Below are 24,421 nucleotides of genomic sequence, written 5' to 3'. Positions count from 1 at the left end.
TTTAGCAGTGAATTTGGAAGCAATGTGAACTGTGCCTGGTTCTGAAGCAGCATGTGATTATGACAAACAGGTCAGTGCACCTCAGAGCTGCCATCCCTTCATCCCTCCCACCACCTGTAATCACATCACACTGTCTGCAGGAACTGCAGTTCTCGATGCTGAGCTCTAACCCTTATGTCTTTACTGATAAATAAAACATTTATCAGGAATCAGGAAGTCCCAGATTATTTTTTACTTTTAAAGTTTAACAATACAGAAGAATATGGCACATAATATCCAGACCTGAGAGACTAAATTGTTGCCCACCAGACACTCCTTCCCGTCTGTACTTTCATTCACATGGTTTCTCTTTTTTTCCTCTATTATATCCTTTCTCCATGTGATTTTTGCCTTCACTGGGTATTTTTAAAGCGAGTTCAGAAATCAAGGAAATGTTTTCAAAATTCTCAGCAAGAGCATTCTGCAATGTCAACAGGAAGCACCAGAAAGGTCACCTGGGGCTACATGTGGATCATGTTTCTTTTTGCTAACAAGACCTGACACTTTCCAAAGCTTAGAGGAGTGAATCCGCCTGAAACTACAGTAGGACACTGACTCACTGATGGAGTCCTTCTTCTTAAAGTCTTACAAACCCCAAGTATGAGTATTAGATCTTCTTTAATTCTTGGAATATCAAGATCCCCAAGTATGAGTCTTTTAATCCTTCTACCCCTGTAGTAATACAGCAGAATACACATAAATTAAAAATTAACCAAAAAGAGCAAATAAATAGCTACTTGTGTCTGTGGTAGGTGGAATTTTTTGCAAAGTGCAGGATGGGGGGCTGGCAAGCTGCATGGCAGATTCACTATCTCAGGGCACATGTAGCTAAGCCAGCAGAAATGATCAACAGGCCTATTCAATGTAGCCTTGTGTCAGCCACAGCACGAGGGTAAAGACTTAGAAGGGGTTTAAAATCTGCAAATTTGAGTGGAGCATATGTCAGGGGATGGCTATATTATATGTCAGGAGAGACTGAGTGTGGGAACATTTCATTACAACATCTAGGAGACTTAAACGCCCATTTAAAGGGTTGATTTTCTATTCCGAGGCTTTTCCATGGCTGTTTCTGAACATTAATAGCCTCCAGCTCTGAACTTGGCAGCTTACACATGTTTATATTCAGCAGCTGCTGCTAACCAATTCCTGTTAGGAAGTAACTATGCAGAAAATGAAAATTTGGCTTGAGGGACTCTAAGTCATGTGATTTCTCAGCACAGCCATCTAACAGAGCTTATCTTTAGAAGGTTTCTGATTCTAATTCCTACTCAGGAGACAGTATCCAAATGGAAGGGGCAGGAAGGGGGTAGTGGGGAGAAAAGGGGAAACAGGGGGCAGGGAGGGATACTGAATTAGCATAAAAATTTGTACATAGGGCAAGGGGACAGAGGAACATTGTTATGGCTTTTCTGCTTCCAGTCAATTTAAAGGTAAACAAGAGCTGATTAGTCCTAGAATAAGGGAGCAATGATGAGTCAGTCCTGCCTCTTTTTTAAGTCTTTGAGAGAGTCTTTTTACAACCAACTGCAATGTCCTGGATGTGTGTCCATTGCAGTCTCCTTCAGAGTGAGTCCTCACTGCTGTCAAATGTTGGATTGCTATGGCCTCCCGTATTTCCTTCTATTGTTATTGTCACAGAATCTGAGAAGAAGGTTTCATTCAGAGGTGGCCAAGCTGAGTCCTGCTCTAATATGTGCTTCAGTTTCTTGTAGTGGCTCTTTGAGTGGTACCGGAAAGTCTTTTTCAGAAGCAGCCACAGGGGTCTGTTCTCAATGACAGCTTCCTGTAAAGACAAAACCAAAAGGAAGATTTTAGAGGCTCTGGACAGCAGTTTTCCCTCTTCATCCATGGTGCACACATGGGGCAATAGTGGAGACCTAGATCTCCCACCATACCCTGCTTATCCACACCCCTTAAAAAGCCTTCTACGAACCACTTCTCATAACAGTTCCACCAGAGCTCTCCACCAGAAAACTGTGAGACCAGCTCCTTCTGATAGTTTTCAGGATCTGAGTAAAAAACACCAAAGACCATATTTTTCTAGCCTGGGGCATGGACCAATAGATCCCACTCACCAGAGGAAATGCCTTGCATTCCCTTATCTACCTGATCATTCAAATGTAAGGCAGCAATTACTCCTGTTTTACTAGATACTCCCAAACTTGACTGAGAAGGAAGAAAGAGTGAGACCTGACCCTTTCATCTCTCTCATTAGTGCTGACTAGTTCATTCAATGAAGCACACTCACCTCGACAAGGAAGGACACAGCAAGTGTGACTGCAAGCATCATCACCATGGAGATCCGCCATGTGGTAGGAGTGCAAACGAGCTGGGGGAAAAAGCAGGAGCTGGTCAGTAACGTGTGTTCACAGTAGACACTGGTGGGTACTTGTGTGACAAAACATAGAACCATTTACACAGGAAAAGACCCTTAAGATCATCGGGTCCAACCACTAACCTGGCACTGCTAAGTCCACCATGTCCCTAAGTGCCACAACTACACTTCAGTCAAATACCTCCAGGGATGATAACTCAACCACTTCCCAGAGTAGTACGTTGCACTCTGTAACTCTTTCAGTTAAGAATTATTTCTTAATCTCCAATCTAGACCTGCCTTGGCACAGCCTGAGACCATTTCCTCTCTGTCACTTGTTACAAGGGAAAAAAAGAGTGACACTCACCTTGTTACATCCTCCAGTAGGTAGTTATGGAAAAAAATAAGCTATCCCCTAAGCATCCTTTTCCCCAGACTAAACAAAGCTGGATCCCTCAGCCACTCCTCACAACTTGTGCTCCAGACCCTTCACCAGCTTTGTGTCATGAAAAGCCAGAGTCCCACATGGGCTGGACACTTCTGATGAGCTAATATTGCTACTTGTCTTGAGGAATTATTGATAAAGATGCTTTTAAACCTATGACACAGTACAGAAAACAGGGAAAACCATACTCTAGAACTGCAATAGGAAATCTAACTACCTCTTTTCTTTGTAATGTAAGAAAAAGTTCAGAGTCTGACTATTTCAGCTCCAACCCCTGTTCCAGCTTCCCACAGCTGGCAGCACCAGCTTTCTGGCTGTAGCTCAATTTCTTTTGGAGATGAAGCTCTGATCCAAAATCGTTATCAGCAGTCTCTCCACAGCCAGGATATTGCAGGGTGTTTTTATTGCCATGCCACCCTTTTCTCAGCAAATCCAGTTTATTCCAGCGTATTCCCTCCAGACTGCCTGGGCTGGGAGTTTTGCAGTTCTCCCCAGAAGCATCTTAAGGCTCTTACAGCTGCAGTCCTGACCATGTGCCACCACAGGCCACAAAAGAACTAAGACTTGGTTTAAAGTGCCATCTCGTGGCAGGTTCTCTAACTGTGTCTGCCCACTGAGTCGCTGCTCTGGAAATAGTTGCATGGTGAGGCAGCTTTTGCTGGACTCTTCGGCATTTTAAATCGAGGCCCATACCCTTTGACCATGTTTCATTACTTCCCTTTCTAAATCGACTTGCTAATTGTCATGCAAACATACAGTACTGGAAGCATCGTGTTCAGAACTTGTTATTCAAAGCCACCACACAACATCGCTCTAATTACAAATGTGCAGAAAAAAAAAAAAGCTGTAATTCACTTTTGTTGTTTTGTTCCTGTGACACCTACAGCAAGACTGTGAGTGTGTCACAGTGGACACGGTTAACGTCTCCCTGTCTTAAAATACTAATTGTCAGGTCCACTGAAAACCCTGTCCTATAGCTGATGTGGATCTTGTCCTTCCCTCATGTTTCCATTAGGATGGATTTTCACAAGAAAACTGCCAGCCTTCATTCTGCCAGACTAACTAAATCAAGCCCTTATTGATATTTATTAATCAAGGATCAAGACAGATCCTCTATTGCCATAAAAGCCCCCACTACTCTATCTCTACAACTGTTCTAAACTCAAATGCTGCTTTGGGTAACTGCAGGCTCTCTGAGATTTAAACAGGGAGCCTGAAAGGATTGGGGACTGAGAAATGAGAGCCTCTGTGTGTGCCAACTGGTAGATCATCTTTGCAAGAGGACCTTTGTTCAGAGCACATGGTACTGTACTTTAAATTTTCAAAGTCTAGCCCCATTTTTCTCCTGGCTTCACAACTTTCAAGCCACCAACACATCCAGCATTGTAATCTCACCAATGTTGTTTTCTATTGCATGAACCATATGCTGAAACAATGAAAAGTACATGTGTAGCTGTTCAGCTGTCAAAATGCACAGATCTCAGTTTGGACTCATCACATCTACAGAAGGTTCTACAATACCATTATTTAAAAGCCATCTCAACATTTTATTTGTCTGTAGAGGTACTATGTATCCCTGAAAAATTCTGTGTCTTTTGTTAAAACAATTCCATGCACTTAATAATAGGACTGACAGTACAAAGAAAACCCTCCCCTTAAAACAATACTCACATCCATCTTGGAGTAGAGATCATCAATATCAGCAAACATCAAGAAGAGGCAAATGCCCAGCTGCCCTATAAGCACCAGTATGAACACATCTGAAGGGACAAGAACAAACAAATAAACCCACAGATTTATGAGCAATCTCAGCTGCTTGCCTTTATTATAGAAGATTGTAATAATTTTATGTTACACAGTCATCAAAAAAATTCATGAGGTAGGAATGAACTTTCAGCAGAAGAAAGCTGAACAGAGTATAACCCCAGCTTAACTCAGTGACATGAGGGTGGGACAAGCCTTGTAGCCACAGACTTAAACAACCAAATGGGTATTTTGAATGTCTGATGTGACTCCTCACATCTGAGAAGCTTTACAGCCTTCCAGTGAGTCTCTCTCTGAGCTCAGTATCTCCTGTCACGCAGAAAAATCTCCAGGATGTTGTCTTGATCTTGTTAATATGGTTAGGAATTCTGTACTCAATTTCAGTGATATTGGGACTTTGCTCTTGATCAGGATCTAAAGAGTCTAAGTAATGGAAAATCTATTACTCTCTCCATCTGTGATCTGTAGCCAATATGTAGTAATATGATGCTTCTGCCAGCCAATACCACCTTCCTGATACTCCTTTTGTCTCTTTCAGAAATACAAATTCCAGTATTTTAGCATTACAGAAGCAAGCTGGATGCCACTGGCATTAAAAAGGTACCTGGAAATGTGGCCTTTGGTCACTTAGAAGTCTAATATTGGGCTCCTGACTTTTTGGCTGGCATCATTTTGGTCAAGTTTTAATCTTTCCTTAGTGAATTGTCCTAATTAGTTGACATATAACCCTTCTTCTCTCCCTATACTTACAGTTTGTGTAAATGGGTTGCCTGAAAGGCTTTCCCTTGGAAAATACTAGTGCTACAATGAGGCAGTTGATGGTGCTTAGTAGCCATACTGTGGTGTTTTCATAGCTCTTGTAGCCATTGTCTGTTTGTTCCTGGGCTCCATCTCTCACCCCATGGAGCCCCAGGCTGGAGGAAGAATTCTCTGTGTGGTTGTTCATTGAAAGGCAGGCGCTGAAAAAGAGTGTCACACTGGTCAGCAAATGATTATTTCCCCCAGCTTCCACTATAACTATTTGGAATCCTCCCTCACAGTCATGATATAGGTTATTGGCAATGCCCTGAGTCTCAGACTCTGGGTTCAGCTTGCTGAACTTCTCAGAGCTTGAGCTCAAACCTACTTGGACACCCTGGTCTCTCTTGCAGTCAAATCCTCCTCTGTGTGCTCAGCAGAAACATTTGCACCACATGCACTGTGCTGCCTGGCAGATCACTGGAGAGCTTAGAGAGTTGCAGACAACAGTGGTTAAAATGTTTGCACCCTGTGGAGAGCACAGGGTCTGCCTGCAGCTGCTGATCAGGCCTGCAGTAAAGCTGATGAATAGTATCATGCAGACCTGCCCTACTATGTCAAACCCGTGTTACTCAAAGTCCCAAGAAGGGGACCTACCTGTGTATATCAGTTTTGGAATACCAAGGCTGCTCCTGGACCACCACAAACCCGAAAATCTGCATGCCGAGGCTGAAGAGGATGTTAAGTACAACAGAGAGCAGTAATGGGGGTGAGACGAGCTGGCTTGGAGGCCTGTAGGGAACCAGCTTTGGATAGGCACCTGTGAAACTCACTGTAACATGCAGAAATATTTACTAGTGTGTCCAAAATACAAGCCGTGCTGCTGTAAAATACTGTTATCAATGGTCAGCATTTTTACAGTCTACAGCATTCATTATAAATCATACTATATCAACTACAAAATACAGAGTCATTTTCTTAGAAACTCGTATTGATACAGAGAGATTAATTAATGGTATCTAACTATCATTAGGCACTTTTGGAAAATAAAATGTTGAATTTTTATTTTAATTGTCTACTGTCGGGTCCAAGGATATAAACATACTCATGTTCTCCTATTCTCTTTCTGTCACTTGCCAACTGTGGCTTGGAATTTTCTGCTGCCCATGTTTTGTGCATCCTCCTGGGCTCAGTGGCTAGTGCCTGGTTATTTGAGCTGGAGGAAGACTGCATTAGCTGACACATCATGTTTGCCTCTGCTCTTAGGTTTAATAAAGTTATACGGACTTTAAGTAATACAGCTATATATGATGTACATGATTATACACATTGATACAATGTTCCAGATGGGCTATTTACAGCAATGTAGCTTTTGGCACCCAGTATTGTGGCTGACCTTTTTAGTCTTTTCCTGTTGTCTGTGTTCCAACAAGGATGGAAGAGATATGGACGTGGTTTTGCTCTATGTTCTTCATGGCCCTTTCCCTGCCAATACTGCTTCTAAACCTCTCCCTTCATTTACTCTATCTCAACAAGATTGTCTTTCTGCCTCAGCACTGGTTTCCTCTTTTATTCTTGGCTAACAACTTTCTGCTCTGTAGTGCCTGACATCTGTAATTTCCTTCTTCTCCGTTTTCACGTCTCTTTCCTTTTGTGGCTCCTGCCTATGCAGCTTCAGATGTGAGATAGATTGTGAAGTCAATCTCTGCACTTTTTCCTTTGGGCACAGAGTTAACAGGAAAAAGCCTGAATAGACTTTCCACTGCATAAGGTGGATTTTACTCCTTCTAGAGATAACATCCCAGTTAGCAAATGCACCACTAAGAATTACCCATCTTACTTCAGAGCTTTTCTCAAACAACACCCCTCTTCTATGCATCTAAAGGTCCTGTATTCTACCTAGAGGATTACTCTTCAAGATGTTTAGTCTCCCTTTTCTTCTTTTCTGTACATAGAATTATGCATTCCCAAGGAGGTGAAAAATATTTGAGATCATTCTGTCATTAATACATAGGATGACTAAGGGACTTACTTGTCATGCCAATGACAGTGGTAATAGCCAGATCTTGAAACAAAAATTGGTAATTCCCAAAGGAGTTTAGTTGCTGAAAAAAAAAGCAATACAAAGAAAAAATATCGCATATCAGACATTTGCCATGGGCTGGTTTATATCATCTCCAGAAAGCTATATTATATCCATGGAGCTAATGCTCTACTGTTTGTTCTGAAATGCTACTCTGCAGGTAAGGGGACCACACATTTCACCACCCTGCCAATAGGTTTGTCACCATTGAGCCTGCATTATTCTCAGTACTCTCATTTTGCACATTGTTCAGACTAACTATGCTTCCAGTTCACTCCAGGCAATAGAAAACTATTTGAAGAGACATGGTTTCTCACTGCTGGGTGACTTCTGAATGCAAAGCCCTTCTCTCCATCTGGGAAGAAGCCATGTAAAAGTGTTTTAAGGCACTCCAGGAGATTTTCTTACTGTCAAGTCAATTCATGGTTTAAATGCTGAATAAATCATAACAGCATATGCTTACACCAGATTCTTCCTTTCACAGACATATGCCCTCATCCAAAATACCATTCAGTATCTTAGCCTTCTTTTTGCCCAGCTTGATCTTGAACCCACTGCCTGAAGTTAATGGGAAGGATCTTTCCAATTTTCAGCTGAGGGTACAGGACAACCATCTGAAATTTGCAGCTCAGGTAAAGGTAAAGCTTCATACCCTAGTTTTATTGTGGCTTTTATACCCTGTTTCTCCTATAAGGGAGTAGTAGCTCATCCAGTTCTAGCCAACATGTTCCTAATACATACCCAGTAAAGTAGGAGAACACCAAGGTACTGAATTGTGCTGTACAGTGCCATGTACTTGAACATGCAGAAGGAAGTGACAAGAGCAGCACGGCCTTCCCTGTGTGAAGACATGAATAAAGGATAGCAATTAGGTGAGGAATCTGTTCCCGTTGCTAGTCCTCTCAAATTGTTGCTGTAAAAAAAGACGTATTACAAGCAGTGAAGTCTTTGCCAGTATCTTTCTGGGAGGTGAAAGAAAGAAAATCTGGCCTGAATGAAAGTAAAATCTTCACTTGTAGATATCTTGTTGCAAGGAAACGGGCTTTATTCCAGTCACCTCTGCTCTGCTGAATACAATTTAGCCCAGTAACTTTTTCTACTGATATTAGTAGTGCAGTTAGCAACTTAGTATGAGGAAAAAAATTCAAAGCTATGCAGCTGCTCAGTGAGTTCAAGCTAATAAGTCCTCTCCTCATGCAATGAACATATAGTATCCTGCCCCAGGAAGGAAAACTAGAATCCTGGCATAACAGATGCCAATTTCCCTTGCATAGGTTATCAGAGGCAGGGCCTGACAGTAGTTTTTATGGACACTTGATTCAACTTTATGTAGCATTGCTCATTTTGTCATTTCTTTTGCATTTAAAATACTGTTGATGACATAAAGCTCAACTGCAAATGCCCTCCTCCTGTAGTTTTGAGTTAATTAATGTACCTTACAGGAATTTCAGGTAGGGACTAGGCAAATGGCAGTTTCAGGGTCAGAGATATATTTTATTTTTCTCTAGATAGACACATTGTGGCTTGGTGGGACTAATATTTGAGAGGAATGTCTTCTTTATGAAATAGGAAACAAAAATCCATGCTTACCTGATTAGCTCTGGCACACAGGCTATGCTGGGGGTTCGAGATGTGAAAGGTGAAGCCACAGATGCCTCCTGCTCAGACAGTGATATCCCTGCATGTGCCACTTTCAAAGCCTGAAAGTCACATTCTTCTTCAACACTCACAAACCAGGAAGACACAGCAACTCACATATCAGCCAAGCAGTGATCCTTATTATGGGATGTGTTCTCTGAACATCAGGCCCTCTTTACCCCCTGGGTGTGCTCCACTCAGGAGGTCTGTCCAATGGGATGTGGTTGAGGCATTGGGTCCAGGAAAAGAATGGAGACGAGGGCATGGGCCAGTTCATTTTCCACAGACCCCAGAGCCATCCACTACCAGCTGCAGAAGACAGGCTTGGCTCTGCCTCCTTTGTCAGCACTTATTTGCAGACACAACTTATGCAGATAGCCTAGGCTCTCTGCTTGCTTCCCACAAGAGAATCCTTGGGACTTTGTGTTAGGACAAGTGAGTGCTGCACTGCTGAAGTGGCATTGCTCTCACTGCCACAAGGTTGTGTGAAATCTGAACCTGCCCAAAAGGGAGTTATGGGTCCCTCCTGAACATGAACTCTTCCTCTTGGAAAAATAAATATCAAAACTTTCCTGCACTTCTAAAATGTTCATTTACAAAAACATTGCAAGACTAGAGCTGTTCCCCATGGAAACTTCTCACCTGTCCTCTCCAAACCCAGACACTGAAGATATTGACATAAAGTCCAGTGGAGGATTTGGAGAATGTCCTGGTAGTTTTTATAAAGAAAATGAATTAGCCCTTGAGACCACAAACTGCAAAAATCTCTGCCTAGGACAGTGCTTGTGTGGTAAGGACCACACTGCAGGACCAGGTCTAAATCGATACTGCTCTGTGAATAAGCAGTGCACTCCCATCCCCAGCATGTGCTCAGTTTGTAATATTCTACTGGCGTTGCATTCATTTCTCATTTTAAAAATAAATATATTGGAAAGAATTTTCACCTACCCCACAGTCATTGGCTCCATCTCCACACATGCCCACAAAGTAACTAAAAAATAAAGTGACCTGCAGTTCAGTTCTGAGAACAGTGAAGAATCAGAGCCTGCTTCATGCAAGTTATTTATGCAAGTCATTTAAGCTTTTTGTTAAATGCCTTTCTGGAAAGCTGAAAGACTGAAATATAAGCCCAGGACTCTGGATTGTGCATGGTTGTTCCCAGGACTCAGGAATATATATACACCTCTGTGACGGTGAGCAGCACAGGCCATACCAATCCAGGCTGCCCTGCCATGTTTTCTAACCCATCACACTGAGCCAGCAGTAATGCAGTAAAAAGACTGCAAGCATCACAGAAGCTACAGTGCTGGGAGATATTCCTAAAAAATCTTAGGGAGACTAGTGCCCCTCCTTAAGGCCCCAAGAGAAGTAAGAATGAAGGATGGTGTGAACAAACAAAAGACAAAATCATGCAAGTGTTAGATCTTGACAGTTTGCCAAACCAGCATGGAGTTCAGTGTCTCTTTTAACAGGCTTTTGGATTTTAATTGCAAAATTCTTTATCTGTGGACCTTTCTGCTTTGTACACTTCCATGAAACGCTATGCTAGACAAAAGCTAGCTCTTACTAGACTTCTTTCAAGCCTGGAAATCCAACAAACATTTTCAAACTCATTATGAACTTACTCCAGCTTTTGAAACTCTTCTACGAGGCTGGATTTCTGACCAGGAGACATTCTAGCAAAAACTGTTCCATTCAGCAGGAGCTGTAAGGAGAATAAAGGAAATTATTTTTAAAGCACTTGAAGTAAGTGATTTCTGTGATGATCTGGACTAGAAATCATGAAAAAATCACATTTATAAACAACTGGTTCAAGACTCTGAAGTAGGAAAGGCTGATAATCAAAGATAAAATAGTTCTTAATCAATATTTTGAAAAAATAACAATGACAATAAGGACAAGAGGCCTGGTATGTCATTTGAGTTATCTGATGAACACAGATTACCAGGCAGGCAGAGACTATCCTGTCCATGAAACAGACAAGCCATGCTGAAGTGCATAATGTACAACACCATGTTTTCTCCTCTTCTCCAAAACAGGACAGAAGTAGTGCTGTGTGAGGGCCAGGCATATGGGTAAAAATATTTTAAGTTACATCCTCACATCATGGGGCAGATCTGCTGCTCTCATGTGCTGAAAATAATCCATGGATTTTTAGGTCCTTTCACATATGTTAGTATCAGAGAATCATCCAAAAGTATTTGGGGGTTAGAACTGTTCCCAAAAGATGTTCTGGTACAGATCCTTTCACTTAAATATATCAGAACAATTCAAATATCCTGAATGGCAAGCCTACACCAGTTAAATAATGCAGATCTTACCTTTGGAAGTAAGTGCCTGAAATGCTGAGCTACAATTTGGTAAGATTTTCCACTCATGGCAAAATGATACTGGCCTGATGCCAATGCCATCCTGATTCTTTGCTCAGTCTGACTGTCATCCTCCTGTAAAAGAAGACAAGAATGACTGCTGGGCCCAGGCCCTCCAAAGCCGCTCTGTACAGTTACACAGGCACTACTACAGACAAAGTAAAGGGCATACCATGGGGAGGGCACTTCTGAAGACTCTGGGAGCCTTGGTTTTAAGGCCAATTGCCTTTGCCTGGATTTTTAAAGGGATTGAGGTATATAATGCCATTAATTTCAGTGTTAACTGGGTGCTTCATAACTTTTAAAAACTGGCCCTCAGCATTGCTGCATTTGATAGAATTCATGGAACAGTGCCAATATGGTGGGCTGCACTCGGAGTGAGAGGGGCTAGAGAGGCAGTATAGGGGCACCACCAAGTCTTTATACAGTGAAATACAGTGCAGATGCAGCTCAGGATGGGCTTTGGTGGAAAGGAGCCACTCAACAGCCCCTGAAGATATTCCCTACCATCTGTCTGACTAATATATCTCAGAAAGGGTCAGCACCTTCAGACTTACTTCAGGGAGAAAGTGACTGGTTTTCAGCCTAGTTTCTCTGAGGAGATGCTTGATGAAATAAATTTCTTCATGTAGTTTGTTTGTGTTTCATTGTGTATATGCAATTTCTCAAGACTTTATCTGTGCTTCAATTCTGCAGGTATGAGGAAGTGCTAACTCTATACCTTCTTGAACAGGCTGGTCCAGTGCACCTCCTCTGATTTTAAGTCCACATCTATACCATCAAATTTATCTTGCAGGGAAAGAAAGCATGCTTTAAACTAGCATCAACTAAGCATGAGGGCTAGGGACAAATCTTTCCTGGATTTCTGCAAAGCTGTACTCAAACCTAGCCAGGCAGTTGCCAAAAACATATTCACAAGATAATATGTTAGGAAGTAAGCTCCAGAGTAGTACATTTTTATAAAGATCCCTTCTTTTTAAATATTTTTCTAGCACATATTTTGTTATGCAAATGATGGTGAATGACAGGTCTCTGTTATAGTAATGTAATCCCCTTGCCTTATTTAAAGCTTTACTGCTTAGTTTGTTTCCCTGCTGCACAACACTTGCTTCTTATATGCTCACCAGTCTTCTGCAATCTTCAGTTTTGTTTTCTTCTAGGGGTTTCCAGGTTATAGATGCTGAAAAAGATCCAGGCACTTCGTTTGCTTCCACAAGAATCACTCTGTGTGTTGGAGAGATCATCCCAGCATTTTTGGCAACGGTTATAGCTGTCTGAATGTTGTCACCTATAAAAATCAAGAGGAGTGTTATCTAAAAATTTCTGCAGTGAGAAATTGTTTATGGAGGAAACATTAGCCTTTTCCTGAGTTCTAAGTTTTCAGATCTATCCACAAGAATCAGTGAGATTTCACTGTCTGTGTGTAAGAAAGTTTTTGATAAAGATCAAAACTTTGCAGATAAGGTCTGTCTCAATCATTAGACCTATTTTCATCTGTAAAGGAAATATTTCATTTGGAGATGAAGTATTTTTGTCTTCAGCTTGAAGAAATCCTGATGTGGAATATGCTTCTAGATTATTTGTTTTAGACAAAGACCAAAAAGGTATTCATTCACTGCTAAGTTGCTGCAGGTATCACTAATTCTCATTGACTGGCCTCAGGTGGCTTTGGTGTACATGCGCTGAAAGGGTTGAGGCCCAAGAAGACACAATCCTTATGACTCCTAAACAAATGTTTTCAGACCATGAAAAAATTGGAGGTTATTCTATCCAAATTCTGGATAAAATTCTGGTTTGGATTTTGATAGAATAGCCCTTTAAGAAAAAAAAAAGGGGTAAATAGGGACTGGTAGGCATTAGTTACCAGATGTCTTAAGGTTCAGGGATTTGTCCTGGCACTGATACTCCCTTTCTGCACATTTATGATAACAAGATTTCAAGAGACCCTATAAAGAAGGGATCTTACATGACATGCCTTTATGAGGTATCTAACACAGCTTGGTGAAGTTGCCAGGGACAACATGGTTCAGCACACGTCATTATTAAAACACATATGCTTCTTGGACTAAATATCTGCGCCTTCCTACGAGTGGTTAGGCAGTTAAATGCCTCCCTGACAGCTGATCCCATCAGATCTCGGAAGCTAAGCAGAGTCAGCCCCAGATTAGTACTTGGATGGGAGACCTCCTGGGAAATGCCGGGTGCTGTAGGTTCTAGTCCTGAGGACTTCACTGTCACTGTCCAAGCTCGCTTGGCCATGGCAGATGAACCTCAGGACTTAAACGGTGGGGCCAGTTCTGCGCATGCTGTGCCTCACCTAAAAAAATCCACTGCGCAGGCTGGAAGGGCACACCCACGTGGGGACAGCCCTTCCCAAATCTTTGTTCGCAAAGCCGAACCACACACCTATGAGTGGTGGTAACAACAGCTGACTGTTCACTTAAACACCATTGAACTCTGTGTCTGGGCTGGTCATCACATGAGCAATCCACCCGATTTAGATACCTGTAACCATAACACTCCTGATACGGGCAGCACTGAGCTCTTCCAGGACAGGTTTTGTCTCCCTCTTTAATCGATTCTCCATTATCAGCAGACCCAGGAATGTCAGATCAGATTCTACCTCCTCCCTAACAGTGAAAGAGAGACAGACAGATTTAGTTCTTCTTCTTGCCTTTGGCCTGGTTTTGTACTGAATTTGGTGTTAGCTAGTAATAACTGTTAACCATCCTACCTAACTCAAAACAATTAAAATAATTTGGTTTTGTTTTCAGCAGTCCCAGGCTATCTACCCTTTGTGGAGCTATTTCAGCACCAGGAGGGCTGGCTTCCCACTGGTTGCAAGTGGTGCTGATTGCATATGGAGAATCTTCAACTAATTTTTCAACTGTCTTTTCTCTTTGTCCCTTGTTCTGAAGAAGGAGCTCAGTACACAGCCAGCTTCCAGCTCGTGTCTACTTAAGTACCAAATCAAAAGAGCCACAACCCACCTGCTCCACATACCAATGTTAAGCCTGCTGGATAAGTTAGACTGTTTTCCATTCACACACTATCTTCAGCTAGCATGAAAAAGAATCCTGAATTTCCTGTAGGATTCCCAAACTCTGGTGGTCGGATTTGGAAAGTTCATGTACTCTAGTCATTCTCATTTGAGGACTGTACAACAAAACCCCCACACCTTAGTAAATTTATCTCCTTCTCATGACAGTAGGGCCTGAGCAAAGAGGATGTCGAAACTCCAATTCTGTTTTACCCTACTATTTTCTCTACACCTGTGCTACTGCTGTTTTACAGTTGAACACATGCAGTTGAGAAGAGAATTTGATAAACACCCCTATCCTGAGTCATGAACTAGAGGTCTCTCAGGGACACAGGCTGACTCTGAAAAGTCTGAAAAGAAAAGCTTTCAAACACCTGTTTTAGCTACTGCAGTAAGAAGGAGGTGTTGCCAAACACTTTTTCATGGCAGTCAGAGCAGCTGAACCAGGTTGTGCCCCAACAGTTACTGCTTTTACGGCAGATTTTGTGTTTGACCACCAGCCTTCTCTTTTCTCCTCATAGCATATATATCACACATGCTGTAACTGCAAACACAACTGCAAAATCTGGGCCATATCACACGTGTTTGCTCATTGCCTTGGATAGGTCTGTTATGACTCCTGTCACAAGAATTAAATAACCACTTGCACTCTGCCTCAGTGTCATTGGCCCCTTCAGCAAAGCAAAAAGCACTGTGAAAAAGCAAGTGAGCTCCACCTGAATTAGGACCTGCAGCTAGTAAAGACAGAGGGCAGCAGATGATCAGTAACTGCAGATATTTCAGAAGTGGTGTTTCTGGAATATCTCAGCCAAAAGCTAGAGGGATTTGGGAAAAACTATATGAATTCATGTGAAGCTTGTGAAAAACTAATACCATGAGCATAGTAGAAGAATTTTCTCACTTCTATGAAACTAAAGAGAGCTAAAGCTCTAAAGCTAGAATATTGGATCAAGACAACAGCAGAAGATAGTTTGCTGACTTTGACTGGGCTAGAGAACAGCAATGGGGTCATCTGCTGTCTTTGCTTAATCAAGGAGTCTGGGTAACTGAAAAAAAATAAAGGAGAAGGAAAAAAATACCTTTACTGAAAACCTGGATAAATCTGCAAGAAGACTGATGGAAGAAATGATGGAATGTGGGAGAGGTGTGCTAGTCTTCAGAATGTGCTAGAGTTATGCTTCCTATGCTAATGCAAAGTTAAGAAACTTGAGAAATGGACAAGGATTCTGAGCATGTACTGTAAGAGGGTCCTCTTCCCTTCCTCAGATCTTTATCCAGATTTAAATCAGATTTCCTCTGGCCTCAATCTAACAACACTGTACTACAATCCTGCTCTTGGCAGGTTGTGGTGATGGTACTATGTGAGGCATTGCCAGCCCATGGCTGAATGTGGCCAGAAGCAGCAGCCCATGGCTTACCTTGTTAGAGCAGTGGATGGCTTCCCTGCCTGTAGAGATTTACAAGCCAGTCCGATGACCCTAAAGCCCTGTGCTGTGTAGAGCAGAAGCTTGCTTGCAAAGTTCGATGGGACTGTGTAAAAGAGGAAAAAGACAGTTCATCAGGGCATTTGACAGCTTTTTAATAAAAGGAAGCCTTGGATCAGAGGTTTATGTCCCAATGGGCAGGTAGACTTAGAGTCTACTGATAGGCCAAGGGCATCAAGGAAAGTTGCCGAACTGAACTTTGCTCAATAAGAAAACCACTGCCTCTCTGTCATGTTGCACTTAGGTTCTAAACTATTCTGCAAAGACTTACCTTCTTCCAGGGAGTCATAAAGAATCTATGTTCCTCTAGCTGTCCTCACAAGGTGTGGAGAAAAAAAGAAAACTTTTTTTCAGTGGCTACTGGACTAGTAGACAAGTTTTCCAAATATCTATTCTGGTAGAGACTGTATACCTTGTATAAGAGTTGGTACTTTTATCTCTTAGCAGTCCTTTGCTGAGAAGGGCTGTATGAGAGCTTAGCCTTAGACTTGGAGCACAACAGAAGGGCTTCTCAGGCTGAAGTATCAAATCTTAGACACAGAAATCTCATTTGGTCCTTCCACTTCATTTCATCATCAAAAGTCATTTACACATATGAGTTTCTAGGAAGCATTTATAAATGTTAGTTACCTGTTTCGGCTTTACATAGCATGACTACTATTTCTGGAGCCCCTTTTGTAAAGACCTGTCGATCCCCACCAATTTCCTGAGCAATGACAGACATTCTTTGCAGGGATGATGAAAATGGAAACTGATGTACAATGGTAATTTCTTCCACTGGGACCTAGGAGAAAAACAAGTGGATTTAATACTATAGCAAGGATTTTAAACTCAGACTAAAGGATTTTAACAAGCTAGCCATGTATATGGGCTGAGTTGTCACACGTAAACAGAAATGAGGAGATTAAATTTGTACCTTAAGCAGTAGAAAAAGTTCACTGAGAGTTTTAGCAGGCCATTAGATGCAATTTACTGAAAGGAACTCACAGTTCTCTTTTTTAGCAAGACTCCATTAAGTTTTACACCAGTCTTGCAAAGGGAAAATGGATGTCTGAAAGCATTTGCCATAGTGTGTGTCACCAGCAAGGGTCTGACATCAGGTACCAGACCCCACTGCATTCTCAAATGCTTTTAGAGATTTTCACTGCTCGGCTAAGTCTGGATTGAGTCTTGAGCCACCAGGAGAGGCAAATCCCTGAGCTGGACAATCTGTTGTCCAGCATGCCCCTGCTTCTGGTGTGAGCAGCAAGCTCTCCCAGCATAATCTCTCTTGTGGAAGAGCGCTCTGGGACTAGGACAACCAAGCATTTCTATACTGAAAGGTAAGTCTCACTCACAGTTTAACTTGATCATTAATGTGAATCTGGCAAATAGCTTACAGTGGTGGCTTTAGGTCCAGGTCTAACAACTGTGGCATGTGTGGATCCTTGACCTTCAATCTGGTGTCTTCTGGAATCATCTATCACCTATGTATTGGAAGACAAAAATATTTCAGATCACAACACCAGTATAGCTGAAAAGAACCTCAAGGATCCATTTAGAACTTTTTAACAACTCTTCCTTTTAACAAGGTATCTGAATAATTCCTGAGGTGGGATCTATCTGATATCACATTAGAAGTTCCACTAATGGAAAATCCACTGCCTCTCTTCGAAATGAAACACAAAACCTCACCAGGTTCAATAAAACACTGCTGTACTCTTGCACAGCAAATAGGTTATATCATCTCACTAATGATAAATACTTTATTCATACAACCCACTGAAATATACAAAAATCTTTAGATATAACCATAGAGCTAAGAGGAAAATAATACACAAGAATTTGTATTCATGTAGAAAGCACCGTGCACTTCTCTTGAAGTATTCCACAGATCAGCTGGGTTTTTTAATCATCACAACATGATTGTGAGGACCAAAATATTTCATATTGTCAAAGGACACTCAATTATTCCTGTTTCACAGGCATTATTTATCAGGACTTCTGTTTAATTTATAACTTTGTTGGGTGTCTGCCTAAAGCTGAAATGGCAAGGTGATCAACCCAGGGAAAAACACCCTCTAATTCCTGTCATCAGTGAATATTTATTCCTTGAAACTTGGCATGTTTGCATATTTTGCAGATAACAAAACCAGACAGGTGTTAAGTACAGATGTTGTCACCCACATAACTAGCTAATCCTGCCATGAACCTCTTGCCTTGCATTAGCCATATCTTGTGGCTATACCTTCCACCAGGTAGCTATGGGCTCTTTTCCTCTCACCCATCTCAGATTTGCAGCTCTTAGTTTTCATGAATGCGAATGCTCCTTTCCCCACCCTCAACCGACCAGAGTGTAAATAGCAACAATAATGGCTATTTGTAGGTAATGGAACAGAGACTGGGAGCATAGTGCTTTCATAGAAACATGGGATTTCAAACCTGAAGATGGTAGAAATATCTCACACATTGACAGAGCTCTAAAAAATGTCAAAGTCTTGTACCTAGTTCAAAGCCAGTAGGATTCTTTTACGTGCTCTGTAAAAGTGGTCTTAATCTGTGTGTGAGTCACATCAGCCAGAGTTGTTGTGCCAGTGTGGTTTGTATGACGTCCACCACTTCGAGCCAAATGAGTTAAGTACTCAAAGGACTTCTAGGTGAAAGCTTTAGGCAGAAACAAGGAACTTTTCTTCAAAAGCCTGAGTATGCAGTATGTCTTCTGCGTTTTACTTGTGTGAGAAGTAGCTATTTGAATGAGAGGGTTTGGGGCATTTCTCTTTTGCCAGATCACCCAAACACCCTTCCACTGTTTGCATAACAACAAAGCACAGCTTTACCCAGTTAGTGGCCTCAAACATTTTCACATCCAGTGGGTCTCCTTGGATCTTGCCCTCCCAAACAATTAATGAATGACAAACTGCCATTGCTCTGAACACCGGGCCCCAAGGCAGACTGCAGGGGAAGCTGTGAATGTCCTGGAAGCTAACACAAAAGAGAATATATAAATTACTAACAGAGAACACCAAAAACATTTGACCAATAGAAAAAAAATCCTATGTTGGGGGCAGTTAAAATCCCATCCTGAGGTCAGGCCACAAGCATATTCTGCAGACTTGTACTCCCCCATGAGCTATTTCTCATGCACCTATTAAGTCTGGGATTTGCATGCTCACAACAGGTGTATTCTGCCTGGTTGAGGAGTCCATTGGGATGAAAAGTTATAGATTATTATAAAGTACTTTCCTTGAGGCTTGTGCAAGGACTCTTGAGTTCTAAAGCTGATATAAGTTTGAGCATCTTTGTGCATGCATATTTCTGGAAATTTAAGTGGGCAAAATCATGGCCACTGAAGGAACTTAATGTCAGTCTCATGGTTAAGAGTGACTTCTTGTCTTAAAGAATTCAGGCAACACTGCAGCTTTGAGATCTAACCTAGCATGCCTGCTGCAGACTACCTGCATGGACCTGCTGTGCCAAATGGAGCTGGCAGTGGCTGCACCCTTTTATGTGAAGGACCACTGATATGAGGCAAACAACTCATTTTCCAGAAACTATAGAAATAAAAATGAAAATCTAAACATGAGGAGTTTCAAACTGCTGTTTAGCATTAACCATCCTTCAGATTTGTTGATGTCTAGGAGGAGAATCCAGTCACCATCCCACCAAATTTAAATGCCACGGGTGTGTCAAGGAACCTTACCAGTTTCTTTCAGAGGGCAGCAAGCCCCGAAGATCCAGGCCATCTTCTGTTAAGGTGCCTGTCTAAGTTAAAATGTGCATTTAAATTAACTTTCCACATGAGAGCTCTAAGGGGAATAAAAAGCAAGACTTATTCTAAGAAGTTACTGTCCAGAAAATGCCAGCACAGTGTGGAGCAAAAGGGCTTCCAGACAATTCCAAGGAAAATAAGAATTTGCAACAGCTTCTGTTCAGGCAACAAAAACTTAAGCACCCAAGATGGGACAGTGTGTTTCTAAAACACAATGGAAATGTTCAATCAAACCCCATACTCTCCCAGACCTAGCATTGCTCCCATTACCAATAAGTGTATAACCACTATACAGCCATTACTTTGTCAAAGCAGATGAGGTTCAGCTGTCCACACATGTTGATCCTCTGTGGGCTGATGCAGAAGATGCCCTTTTTCTTCAACCTCTGCTGGGTATAAATGATCCCTGTTGTCAAGGCAGCTGGCAGAGCTGGCGGGACAGCAATAGTGATAACATCCAAAGCCTTCTTTACCACTTCTCCTGTCTCCTCCTGACATAATAACAAAGGCAGTTACCAGCAAGAGAGTGGCAAGGAGTGCTGCTTGCACTGAGTGTAGTACTTTTCATTCCTCCTCCCATCCACTGCAGGTGCTTCAGCCTGTACTGCCCATGATACATTACATATTCATCTCCATAAGAAATTAATCAGCTTGATTTAACCAGAGGATTTAAGGCCTCACTACTGCTAAAGAGCAGCCTCCAGACTCTCAATCGTTGTCCATGCAAACAAACCTGCCAGGTAGATCTCACAGTCTCCTCCAAAGCACATGAGTTCAAATATGCCAGCTAGATTATTGCACCCTCAGTCAAACCCAGTTTCCCATGACACAGCACACAGGAATCTGCTATTTATATGGGCATTCATCCAGCTGCCTAGAGGTATAGCTCTGGACTCCATGTCAGGGTGACAAGTGAGACATACAGGATGGTGCTGAAAAGAAGGGTAGAATGTGTGAGCTAATGATTTCTTCTGATCTTATATTCTAGGAGTTGCAAAAGGAAATTGCTTTTACCCATAAGAGATATGCAAGTAACAATTACATTCTAAAAGCAAAATCTAATTTGGGAGTTCAGATGTCACTATAAAATGGACTGTCATTATGCTGGGTGTGGGCAGTGTCACTTTTGGCACTTAGTATCACTGCTAAAGAATTGAATGTGTTTCAAATTCAGGTCCCGGAACTGAGACACTGCAAATTAAAGCAAATTTGCAGTTCAGAAAGACTTGCAAACCATCATAGAGATCTACTGTTACTACTTCTGAGTTTGAGATTTGGACCATAAATCATGTTGTGTTTGATGTGCTGAATTTCCATCATATTCTCATCTCTTCATTGATACTGCCTCTGACCACAGAAGGCACAAGTTTGATAGTATTTTTATCTATTTTATATTAGAATGAAGAACTTACCACCCACCTTTAGATAAACATTCACAGAAAAGAAAGCATTTAGTATATTGCATTACTCAATCTTACACGAGTCTGACAAGATAGTTTCAACAGCTGAGATAACATCAGCATGCATTTTACATAATGCAAGGGAGAAGTTAAATTAAAAAAAAAAAAAAGGAAAAACTGCAAAGCAGACATCAGTATATGTTCTTAAACATACTTTCTTTGATATCCTAAGGGGAAATAATTTTCTGAGCCAACTGGTTGTAGATTATTCCCCAGGACAAAAACAATACAAAAGCTGAATGACAGAATGAACCTTGAAACTCAGGACTTGGACTTTACATTGACAGATAATTTCCCAGGCATGAAATGATTTCTTTAAAGTTTTTGAAGAAGTTAGAAATCTATTAAGCTTTAAAACTTGCGGAACTACTGTTTACAGTGTACAACTATTTCTTACATTGATCTCAATGCATGAGAATGAATGAAATGTTTTACAAGGGTTTCAGGTGAACCCTCCAGAGATTTAGAGACCAATACAGCAGGGCCCTGCACGCAGTAATAGGCCTTAATTACCCTTGCTAGCCTCACCTCCATCCACACCTTCTCATGGATTCTGCAGCTCCATTTAAGCTCAGACCTAGGCCCTCAGCCCCTGCCCCTGTCTGAGCCATGCTGTAGATGTACCTGTCTCTGACCCTGTCTCTTGGATGGACACCTTAAGATGTGTGTTGTAGCCTTGTCCCTTTTCTCCATCTCCTCCTGCCTCTGCCTGATCTTCCCATATTATTTACAACTTTGCCTTGCCTGGGACTCTTGATGGGCTGTTACCTGTATCCAGCTCTCCCCATTGTGTTCAGGCACTGTGTGATTGTGCACTGGTCAGTGAGGGAACTGTCTGTGCTCACATCACCCTTGGCTCCTGGCTTGCCTCCCCCTGGGAATAGCTGGCCCTTGCTGCTTCCTGATACAGTGAGTCTTAGTTCCACACTGAGATGTGAGTAATTCAACTGATACAGGATAACTGCCTTTTCAAAAGTTATTTCCCCAAAGTAACTCAAGGATATTAAGCCGAGTGATAAGTAAGTGTAGGCTATGTCCCTTCCACCACCACTCCACAAATGACCATACAAAGATATTGAGAGAAAAAAAAAAGGCAAAAGACTTTTTTGTAAAATCAGTAATTTTCAGGGATCTCTATTTACATTTGTATTGTTCAAGGCTGTGTAACATGGAAGAAAGGTGGCTGAAGGGGTGGCCAATGATCTCTTAAGTCATCACTAGTACAGGAAACATCAAACAGAAAGCAGCTATTTGCTACTTCTCTAAAACAAAAACCTACAATGCCTTCAGCATTTCAGACAGCAGCTTTCAGAACACTTCTGTGCAGTACATAGCAAAAGTGGAATCATTGCCAGAGGTGCTGTCAAGTCCAAGACACAAATTAATTCAGAAATAGATTAAACCACCCTGTGGGAGATTTTCAATGACTATTACAGCTAGATGATCCAGATAGGAAAGGCAGCTTACTGAACTGTTAAACCTTTCTCTTTAAGGAGTTAGAAGACTATACCAGGGAGGAATAGTTCTTTACTTGTCCTTCCTAATCATCTTCCATAAGCATTTGACACCAGTTAGTCTCAGAGACAGCAGACAGAGATAGATGGGTCTTTGATCTAAACTGAAGTTTTTGGAAAGCTGCCTTTTCACAATAACACATCAGCCTGTGTCCCATTTAAGTTATGACTCACTTGTGCTTTTTCTAGGAACTTACAAAAAAGTGTGACAAAAAAAATCTGTAAAGGGTTCTTACAGAGTGCTAAACCATGGATAAGGCATGCAGGGCTTGCATAGGATTTGCCAAGATCTCAGAAGAAATGACTGTTTGGCAACAGTGGGTTTGGCACTTTGGAATTGAATATATGTATTGTGCATTGTCACCAATTCAATTGCATTGTAAAATGGCCTCATGTGCTACGGTAAGAAGGAGAGTGACAAGGACTGTGTTTTTATATATAAATGCTTATGAAGTCACTCAAGTTTCCAGTCTCTTAAAACTAAGTGTGACCATCTCTTCTGCATTTAGTAACTCACCCCATTCAGTGCAAATACACACACTGTGTAGATCATTCCAATGGCTGCAAATGCTATGAGGCACAAAAGGAACCGGAGGGCATCTCTGTACAACTTGAAGTTCATGGGTTTAGGGTAGAGAATGGACCTCACCAGATCACCTTTGGCTGTATTGAAACCTAGAAAGACAAACTAAAATCATTCTGAAGAGTAAGTATTTCTGTAAATTCTCTACGAAGAATGGAGGGCTTCAAAATTACTCAGTTTCTGCAACTTATGAAGGAAGGTCCAGATCTTTCATTTTGGTGTATGTGACCTAATCTACAAAATACAGAAAAAAGTAATTTTTGTTGCAAGGGGGGGATTTTCTCAATGTCTCAGAAGCAAAGCAAAATTATTCTTCTTAATAATAAGCTGGTAGTTCTTGTAAAAGTTATGCCAAGCAAACAGAAACTACACATAATAGTTTAGCCCAGGCCAGGATAACGGTTCTATGTCTGACTGTTGTGAATTTAGATTAATGCCTTTAACTTGATGTGACTGGGTATATTAAGTAAGACTGTTACAGCAAGAAAAATCATGAAACAAAAAGAAAACTGAAGTGTTGACTGACCAGTGCGTAGCACCACAGCTTTCACTACTCCTCTGTCATCTGCCTTGGTCTGTATGACCTCTGTTCCACAGAAGAGGACATGTTTTTTGTAATCCTCTGCACAGTACATTTTCCAAGGTTTGAAGTTATCAGCTTGGGGTAAGTGGGTCTTTGTTACTGGAATACTTTCTCCTAGGAAAGATGAGCTCAAATAAGGAAAAGTGCAGTACACTTCAAACCAGCCTGCTGATGTTCAAATAAATACAGTAACCTAGACATCTAGGTTGTGAGTTAGAGGTATTTACCAGAGAAACCAGTTTAGAGAATTTTACTTTTCCATTGTGACATCTCCAGAGTGAATAGAGTTTGAAGCCTAGAAAACAGACAGCCAGAGAAGAGCTCTCCTTTGCATCAATACAACAGCTTCGTGTAAGTCTGAGAACTGAAAGCAGTCCAAAGACTCCAAGCCCTGGATGTAGACATATAGTCTTGAAAAGAGTCCTGAGCTATTGTTTACCTAGTTCGAATCAAAATGTGCAGGTCACTATTCCCTCAAGCAGAATAAACATGACATTCCCAATTTTCCCTCCCTAGTGAAAAGGAGAGCCATTAGCTCCATGCTTGACACATGACAAATATCCTGTTTATGTCAAAGTAGATAGTAATGTGAAGAAGAATTATTTTCTGGCAGCTGAAA

At 41.5% G+C, this 24,421-nt stretch overlaps 1 protein-coding gene across 1 annotated transcript in view; it reads right to left on the bottom strand.

Annotated features, from left to right (window-relative positions):
• Positions 1 to 234: 234 nt before the first annotated feature.
• LOC139676797 (probable cation-transporting ATPase 13A4) overlaps positions 235 to 24,421 on the bottom strand; it is a 40,524-nt gene continuing 16,337 nt past the window's right edge. Inside the window, exons 10-30 of the mRNA XM_071566124.1 lie at positions 23,746 to 23,916; positions 23,154 to 23,311; positions 19,965 to 20,153; positions 19,594 to 19,655; positions 18,731 to 18,875; positions 17,294 to 17,380; positions 16,545 to 16,698; positions 15,849 to 15,960; positions 13,896 to 14,020; positions 12,515 to 12,678; positions 11,343 to 11,465; positions 10,647 to 10,726; positions 9,970 to 10,012; positions 8,974 to 9,083; positions 8,125 to 8,221; positions 7,333 to 7,405; positions 5,958 to 6,132; positions 5,313 to 5,521; positions 4,470 to 4,558; positions 2,288 to 2,368; positions 235 to 1,822 (exon numbers count right to left, since the gene is read on the bottom strand). Of these exons, the coding sequence (XP_071422225.1) occupies positions 1,601 to 1,822; positions 2,288 to 2,368; positions 4,470 to 4,558; positions 5,313 to 5,521; positions 5,958 to 6,132; positions 7,333 to 7,405; positions 8,125 to 8,221; positions 8,974 to 9,083; positions 9,970 to 10,012; positions 10,647 to 10,726; positions 11,343 to 11,465; positions 12,515 to 12,678; positions 13,896 to 14,020; positions 15,849 to 15,960; positions 16,545 to 16,698; positions 17,294 to 17,380; positions 18,731 to 18,875; positions 19,594 to 19,655; positions 19,965 to 20,153; positions 23,154 to 23,311; positions 23,746 to 23,916 (2,669 nt within the window). The 3' untranslated portion in view covers positions 235 to 1,600. The remainder of the gene's footprint in view (positions 1,823 to 2,287; positions 2,369 to 4,469; positions 4,559 to 5,312; positions 5,522 to 5,957; positions 6,133 to 7,332; positions 7,406 to 8,124; positions 8,222 to 8,973; positions 9,084 to 9,969; positions 10,013 to 10,646; positions 10,727 to 11,342; positions 11,466 to 12,514; positions 12,679 to 13,895; positions 14,021 to 15,848; positions 15,961 to 16,544; positions 16,699 to 17,293; positions 17,381 to 18,730; positions 18,876 to 19,593; positions 19,656 to 19,964; positions 20,154 to 23,153; positions 23,312 to 23,745; positions 23,917 to 24,421) is intronic.

Source organism: Pithys albifrons, chromosome 11 (assembly GCF_047495875.1).
Source record: "Pithys albifrons albifrons isolate INPA30051 chromosome 11, PitAlb_v1, whole genome shotgun sequence".
NCBI classification, from domain to species: domain Eukaryota; kingdom Metazoa; phylum Chordata; class Aves; order Passeriformes; family Thamnophilidae; genus Pithys; species Pithys albifrons.
This window is presented reverse-complemented; position numbering and strand designations above follow the sequence as displayed.